Source organism: Clinocottus analis, unplaced genomic scaffold (assembly GCF_023055335.1).
Source record: "Clinocottus analis isolate CAN_PGR_092001 unplaced genomic scaffold, fCliAna1.0.p SCAF_6, whole genome shotgun sequence".
Lineage (NCBI taxonomy): Eukaryota > Metazoa > Chordata > Actinopteri > Perciformes > Cottidae > Clinocottus > Clinocottus analis.
In genome coordinates, this window is record NW_027176218.1 from 3,138,805 (window position 1) to 3,147,100 (window position 8,296).

Below are 8,296 nucleotides of genomic sequence, written 5' to 3' on the forward strand. Positions count from 1 at the left end.
GTGTATATTACGTACCAGTTGGTGTATATGGATTCACTATACAGTTACTTCAAACACCCATTTGGCCCACCAAGTACCTTGTTGTACCAATACGACACAACACAGTCTCTCCTAACCATGCAGACCGGGCACTACGATCAGATGCATTTCGATTTCATCAGACAACTCGGGAGATCCATTCTACAACCAGCTACTTCCTGGAGTTTGGGTAAACACGTGACATTTGTAGGAGGGAGTCTGCTTCTTTCTTTCTTTCTTTTTTTTTTTGCACTCGTGTCCCGCCTCCCGTGTGGGACTATCCAGCCAATCGTCGCAGCCAACCGTCATCGCAAATCCCAAAAAAAGGTGGAACTTCCAAAATAAACCATCGCCCACGACAGGCGGAGCTGCAACACCAGCCCGGGATTCCTCATTCCATCCCGGGCAGCGGACTCAGCAGCGCCCGCGGGCTGCGGCACCGACACAGAGACATAGTACTCCTCTCTCTCGAGCCTGGGTCTCACCACACGATCCCGTGCCTTTCTGCAAAAACAACAACATGCACTAGACCGACCAGCATTTGAAAAAAAACAAAAAAAAATCAAATGCTTTAAAAAGGCACGATATAGGCTGCCACCCCTCTCTCCCAGCAGCTTTAAAAAAATAAGTATGTTTTCAAGCGTTGTGCAAAAGCACGCAAGGCAACGCACTGCGGGCTGTGGAGCACAACACCGAACTCCACGGTGAGGAAGATCAGCCCCCTCCTCCTCCTCCTCCTCCTCCTCCCGCACCCCTCGCGCTCCGCGTCGGTCGACGTGTGTATTTACAGGCTGCACTCGCCAAACAAAAGGCACTGAAATGCATCATCTCGAGGGGGGAACCGTCACTTTGCCAGCGGGCTCGGTGGAAGCACGGCCCCGACAGGCGGCCACAACTCCCCCCTCCCTTTCCCCCGGTAAGAGCGGATCCGGTTGCCCTTACGAAACAATGCCAAAGTCAAACGGAACGGGGAACTATACGTCGCTGTGTGGAAACATCGGAGGAGCCACGCCATTCCACGCTCGCGCTCCCAAAACACAAACACACACACACACACACACACATACGCGCGCGCGCGCAGCCCCATTTTCCCTTCTTCTTCTCCAGTCTCTCTCCTGCAGAGAGGAGGACCGCGCGCTTTCACGGATCCTATTCTTTGTTTACTTCGCTAGTCGGGGAGTAAAATGTCTAACATGTCTCACCACAACAACTCCCCCCACCACACACACACACACACACACACACGCACACACACACACGCACACACACCACCTCCTCCTCTCCCGATCCTTTCGCGTTACAAGCTCACAACAACGCTGCACAGACGAAATGTTTTCCACTTCTCGGGCAGCCTCACATTATCACCACGCAAATAGGAGACAACAATGACGTCCTGCAGGTTTCGGCCATGTAATCGAGTCCTGTTTTTTTGTTTTTTTTGTGGAAAGCTATTCTGGAGTCGACCATAACAAATACACAAAAAAGAGAGAAGCCCCTTCAATTCATTTAAGGACACAAAAGCACGAGGGAAGCGCGACTGCGCCGCCAACCCACGTCCAACACGAACATCGCTCACTCGTTACATCGGCGACAATGTGAATATTATGTAGTTTAACCAGCTGTTACATACCAAGCGAGAAAAAGGACTCCTTACTCCGGATTCGTGTTTGTAACCAAATAGTTGGAGACGCCCCCCTCCGCTCGGCATTGGCGCACAGTCCCGGACGCGTCATTTTATTTTGAATATAACCCGCTAAAACCCAGAGACAACAGAGTCTCCACGACCGATCTTCCAAAACCCAACATCTGTGCGGCGGAGGCGCAACAGCGGCAGCAGCGGCGGGAAGTAATGGAGTACATTTACTCCACTTGTGTGCTCCGGTACTTGCGCTTTATTCCCAAATACACGTAAGAACACTTCAGCCACTTTAATTACTTCAACTGGTGCAATATGAATACCTGTTAAATACATTTGCATTATGTCTTTATGTATAATATTGATACTGTAGATTCTTTACTGTTTTATTGTGCATTCATATTACTTGTTTTATTTAATTATGTGTATCTTGCTGTTGTATTCCTGCAATTTAACCACTGCGGGACTAATCAAGGGTTATCATATTTTATATGATCTTATTCAGGTGTTATTTTCTTCTACCCCACTTTACTTTATGGACGCTGTATTGTTTCGTATAGTTACTGTGCAGAATGTGAATGTAATACACACATTTATAAAATCTGATGCATTGTTGTCATTTTAACCTCCTCGGCCCATTAGCGTCATTTAAATTTGCCCCGCCCCCACCTGTTACGTCATTAAAACGCTGCCAACGTGTTAATGATCAGTCATAATCCAATAAGATCTTGTCAATTTATATATAGATACATATACTGTAGATATTTCTATTTAACTATGTACTTATATACATGAATATACTTAACAAACCGTTAACAGTTCCATCTCATATATTTAATAGTGTAGCTTGATTTAATAGTCATACGAATGCAAATATAAAATGTATGTAGATATTCTAGGCCATCGTTGTTGAATACAATAGAAGAATTAAAAAGGGGACACTTTGCCTCCGTCATTAAAATAAAAATACCTCTAAAATCAAAGTCAGTCACCATTTTCAGCCATCCTTCTTGTGATGGAGGTTGTATTGTGTGCCGTCTCTTTGTAATCGTCTTTTTGAGATGAATCGCTCTTGTTCGGTCCCGTCAGGTGTCGGATTCAGGGCCTGGCGACGCAGTGCCACGTGTACCACAGGGACAGACAATGGTCCCCCCGCCACCCTGAGGACATCATACCACACCCAAAAACCAAGCGTTGTTGAGAGAGAAATACCCACATGCTGCTGAATTCAGCTCCCAGCATGCTTCATGGTTGCATCGTCTCAACACACAGGGACACGCCGCTGCTTACACTGCTCACTTTAGTGTGGTTAAAAACCACACAGTCACATCCACAGTATTTTATTTCAAAGTATGCTGCAGTGTGGAGCGTTACTGGAGCCAGCGCCTCTGCATTTCAAGAGAGAAGAGGGGGGTCCGATGGTTTAACGTGTAGTAGCTCTAAATACCTTATTATAAACACAACTCAGTCATGGCTGCGTTGTTAAAGTGACACAAAAACAACTATTCTAATTCTTTTTACGCTTGCATTCATACATATGTTCAAGGAGTAAACAACATCAACACGTTGTGACTTCATAAAGTTATGGCAAACAATTGACATTTACACAACAAGCAGATAAAAAGCGACTTTATAATCGTATTTCTAAACATTTGACAAAATTGAAGTCCAATATTCAGTCCTTTTCACTCGGTTTTGGTCTCCAGCAACTCTTGCGTAAAATATGCAGCTCAATGTCTGTCCAGCTGTAGTTTCATGTTTCTGTAAAGTGACTTATTAAAACACAAAACACCGGGATTCATACTCATACTCATTCATATTCATTAATTTTTAACTTCTTATCTCTCCCCATATGTTAATGTTTTCTTCATATGTTCTTGTCTCTACAGGTTTACAATACTCTTTATTTATATATATATATATATATATATATATATATATATATATATATATATATACATATACACACTTGTCTTTTAGTCTCCATAAATGTTTGATAGTATACAAGACGGTCAAAAATACCGCAATCAACAAACTCTTAATGGAAAACAACATTAAATGAGCGATTAATCAGATTAATAAGCCAAAAAACACAGCTTTACGAACGTATACGTTGACATTGTTTATATTTAATACAGTATAGCTTGATTTAATAGTTATACGGATGATAAAGTAATACGTTATTATAGAACAAATGTATGTAGATATTCTAGGCCATCGTTGTTGGAATACAATAGAATTAAAAAAGGGAAACTTTGCCTCCGTCATTAAAATAAAAACACCTCTAAAATCAAAGTGCATGATGATGGCAGATTTAATGCTTCGCCACAAGCAAATTCAATATGAATTCTGTCGCAAAAAAAAAAGACATTTTATTTATTTGTGTTCACCCGGCAACAGGGTTTTGGACCTTGATCTTGTAGCCGGGCGGCACGAAGGTGTTGAAGCCCGTGATGAGGTCGGGGTGACCTTTGAAGAGCTGTGACACCCTGCGGATGACCCCGGGGGTGTCGATACTGGAGGAGGGAGAAGTAGAGAGAGTTAATTCAAAAAGGTGCGGTGACTGTGCTCCTGACGATCACGTCTGGAAGTGTTTAAAAAGAAACCAGAACAAGACAAATAAGAAGAGCAGCAACTTAATGATTGAACAAATGTAAGTTTGGTCATCTGGTCCACGATGTCCACACAGTGCAGGAAGTCCTCTAGAAGTCAGTGAATGATTATTCAATCTATATTCTGTCTCTTCCTTTTTTTACTGCATCAGAATCAGAACTCTTTATTGCCATTTTGGCCAATTTGTCTTGGCGTAAAGTGCATAACATTTAACATATAACAATAAGCTGAGTGCAATAAATGGGAGCATAAATATTTACAATTAAATCCACAGTAGAATAGAAAATGAAATGAAAAATAAAGTGCAGAGACACGATCAAACTTCATCAGCTCCTGGTAGAAGTAGAAAAAACATCTTGCAGCCCAACCAAACTTGAATTATATAGGAGCATGGACGTGTTGGTACACTTATGCCTTTAGATTTTGGGATTATACGTCTGTTATGGACTCAGCTTTTCGTTCACACAACTCTAAAGTTAAAACTAAATCCTCAAACGCCCACTAACTCATGCACAGCTCTTCGTTACCACGCGCTCTGAGCGTTTGCAAAAGGGCAAAACAACGCTTTTAGTGTCTTTGTGGACTCACGTTTCTACCTGAAGATTAAATGAATGCACACGTCTCTTGGTTTTATCTCTAGGAAAATCAGTCAGGAATTCATCCGCGTATATTTTCCCAATCTGACAATGAACCATAAATCTGAATGAGGCCCAATCATTTTCATTATCATAATTAGTACTGAATTGAGCATTTTAGTTACCAGACAACGTTGATCAAAGTCGGACTGAACGACTTACAGCTCATAAAATGTAGAGTTTGAACGCCATGTGGTAAAAACAGCAGCTTCTTTAATGTTAAATCAAACTTCCTCACCTTTGAGACTTGAACTCTTTCATTATGTCCAGGAAGTCGTTGTAGACCTGAGGCTGGTTGCCAAACTGCAGTTTGACTTGATCCAAGTAAGACAGAGCATCTTCTACCTTTTGTGACAGAGAAGAGGAGAAGTTCATGCACCTGCCGATCGGATAATGACCTCTACGTTTGCTTTGAGCAAAAGTGCATGCTTTAGGTTAAACATTTTCCCGTGAACCTCCTGCATGGATGCGTGCCCTGATTCTGATATTACACTTTTTAAATACTGCCACGCAATGGGGAGCAAAAAGGTCTAAAATCTACTTAAGATCTTAGGGGATAAAAAATCCACATATTTCTCTAAAACCTTTGCCAACGTCTGTATATTTATTTTCACTGACGGTCTTTGGCGCGAACACTCCTTGACATTTGCAGGGTTTTTTTTCTCCGTTGGAAGAATGTGTTAAAAATAAACCGGACCGGCTGACCTTGAGCCTCTTGAACTGCACGGAGGCCTCCGGGTGGCCAGCGAGGCGCCGCTGCTGCGACGCGAAAAACGCTTCCCGATCCTCCAGACGCCGCTTCATCGTGAACTCCTGCGAATAAACAAGCACACGGACCCTGTTTTAGCCGTTATCGGCCTCTTCATTCCATTCAATGCTTCGCTAGAGGGGCATGTGGCAGTGAGTCAACTGTGAGTTTATGGATGCTCGCTGTGCCAGCGAGACACGTCTGTTAGTTTGGCTCGGCAAGAAAACTATTTCATGTTTTTATTTTATTCTGACAATAAAGCCAACGACACAGCCGATGCTCTTAGTGGCACAAAGACGCCCGAGGGTTCACCGAGGTCAACTACACAGAGGCGCATTGATTCATTGAGCTTTCATCGCGCATGTCAGCTTCAGTTTGTTTTATATTCTTTTTTTTTTGACATTTTTATTGTCTCTTCAATAATACACAAACACAAGACATCAAAAAGTACATACAGGCACTTATATGATATTTCAAATAGAGATATCAATGGCATGTTTTGTTGTTGGGCGGCAAAAAATAGAAATAACAGTAGAAGGTGACAGATAGATACATATCATACCCAAACTTTTGGAACTTGGTCAATGTCCCGCTGACATAAAATGAAGTTTGCGTTTGTCTGAATGACTCTTCTGTTAAACTCGCAGAAGTCCTGAAACTCTCTGGCAAAGCCAAACCTCGACCTGCAGCCTCCTAAAGGCCTGGAGCTCCATCCAGCTACGTACGTCACAGAGCAGCTACGTCACCAGAAGACTGCTGCGGATGACGGTGGAGCAACAGTGTGCAGAACAAGGAAACTTAGCGTGTGCATGAGCAGTACAGAGGAAGCTATTTGAGGAACAGTAAGCAGTTAGAGGGAGCGCCCTGAAACTACATCATATAGACCTCGCTCCTTTAATTAACGCTCTTTGATGTTATATTTTGTGCATGTTTGTGTCAGTATTATTACCGTTCATACATTCTGCCCTCCTTGTTGTGAATAGCTGTTTAATGTAAACAACGTGGTGTGTTTCAGTTTATCTCGTGACCCCGTTAGCTGGCGACTTCCAGCTGAATGCGTCGATTGTTGTTGTTGTTGTTGTTGTTGTTGTTGTTTTGTTCTACTTCTTCTTCTTTGAGGTGAATTGGTAGTTGGCAAACAACAATTCGGTGCTTTACTGCCACCAGCTGGTGTGGAGTGTGCCTCAGGATGTCTAGTAGTATACCTTTACACTATTTAATACCTAATATAAAAACTAATCTAAATAATATATTGACAACACTGTGAAATATAAATATGTGCAATCCAATGTGCTAACAATTCAGTCAGATTATAACGTGTTTTACTCTATTATACCTTTACTGTGGGATTACTTATTTATTATACTTGTTTTGATCTTGTTCTTCTTATGTTGCTGTTGTTTTTTGTGCCACAACAACAAAAAGCAGTCTTATTTGAACTTCTTGATTTCATTTGCAGAATGTCTATCATATAAAATAAATGTGCTTTTATCTTTGCTGAAGTTTCCAATTGGCTGCCTTCTTTCGTGCTCATATTTATGACTGTCTGCAATAACACGAGCTATTCATTCCTCTTGCCCACAGTACAAACATTTGCATTTGCACCGTGTGCCAGTCTAAGTTCAGATATTATCTCCTCTGTTCCTTTACAGCAAAGTTTCTCTCACTTCCCTCTAAACTCTGCAAAACCCATCGTCCTTTTTTTCTGGCTTCTGCCACCTTCAACCTTTTGTTTAATCATACTTTCGGTTTCTGTTTTTACTGAAGCTTACTGCAACATTAGTGCAGCTATTTTATTGCATTTTTTTTTTATTTTACTTCATCTGCCATTTAATGTCCTTCGACACTAATATGTGCAGGTACCCGTATGAACACACCGTCAGACCCGTCGTTTGGTTTCTGTGAACAGTTTGTTGAGGTCTGCTCGGCTGTCTGAACGGCTGCTCGTCAGCTGGCTCGTGTTGGTCTGTGGTTAAAATAGCGCGAGAGCACGTCGCTGTCCTCGCGGGCGCCGCGTGGTTTAGTTTATTTATTTATTTTTGTTCAATTGCGGGCTCAAAAACACCTTTTAGAGACAGTCGGGTGGTCAAAACATACCGGATTCGTCGTTGGGAGTCTCCTTTGAGGAAACGAGTCCACTCCCGTATGAAAAACGTCAGACGTGTGACGTCAGACGCGTGCGCGTGGAAACAGGAAGAGAGCAAAGCTGCTCTTCCTTTAAAATAATAAAGTTTATAAATACACGTTATCGTCTTCGGAGCCTGTTTTGGGGCTAAAGAGGTGTTAAGTAGAAGAACTACGTAGCACCTTGAAACGTTAAACAATACAAATACATATTTTAACGTGATTTTAACTCATATGGGATGACGGTGTGTGTCTGCCGTAAAGCCCTCTAGTGACAACTTCCGGTCCCGATTTCAAAGTAAAAGATCGCGGGTGGTTTAGTTTATGTAATTTGCGTTGCATGAACAGAATAATGCTTTAAGAGTATATTTTTGACTGATTATTATTTAGACTACAATACAAAAGTATTTAGTATTATTATTGATTGTTGTCTAAATAGTGTGAATAACCCTATGTTTAAATTCCTTTCAGAGTCTTTTTCTATCAATTTGAACCCGTTCTTCCACAAGTAGCTTAAGAAAT

The 8,296-nt window shown here is 41.9% G+C and overlaps 1 protein-coding gene across 1 annotated transcript; it reads right to left on the minus strand.

Moving 5' to 3' along the window:
• Positions 1 to 3,852: 3,852 nt before the first annotated feature.
• LOC137804354 (paired amphipathic helix protein Sin3a-like) lies at positions 3,853 to 7,959 on the minus strand. The gene is made up of 4 exons (XM_068603538.1): positions 7,748 to 7,959; positions 5,608 to 5,715; positions 5,141 to 5,247; positions 3,853 to 4,170 (listed from the first exon to the last, which is right to left on the minus strand). Exons 2-4 carry the CDS (start codon positions 5,704 to 5,706, stop codon positions 4,041 to 4,043), a joined length of 336 nt encoding a protein of 111 aa, XP_068459639.1. The 5' UTR covers positions 5,707 to 5,715; positions 7,748 to 7,959; the 3' UTR covers positions 3,853 to 4,040.
• Positions 7,960 to 8,296: the final 337 nt, after the last annotated feature.

What these genes read in the sequence shown, in the direction of transcription:
- LOC137804354 (XM_068603538.1), bottom strand. Translation starts at nt 5,706, where the DNA reads ATGAAGCGGCGTCTGGAGGATCGGGAAGCGTTTTTCGCGTCGCAGCAG. An exon ending in TGCAGTTCAAGAGGCTCAAG is followed by an intron (nt 5,248 to 5,607) that starts GTCAGCCGGTCC and finishes CTGTCACAAAAG; the next exon opens with GTAGAAGATGCTCTGTCTTA. An exon ending in AAAGAGTTCAAGTCTCAAAG is followed by an intron (nt 4,171 to 5,140) that starts GTGAGGAAGTTT and finishes TCCCTCCTCCAG; the next exon opens with TATCGACACCCCCGGGGTCA.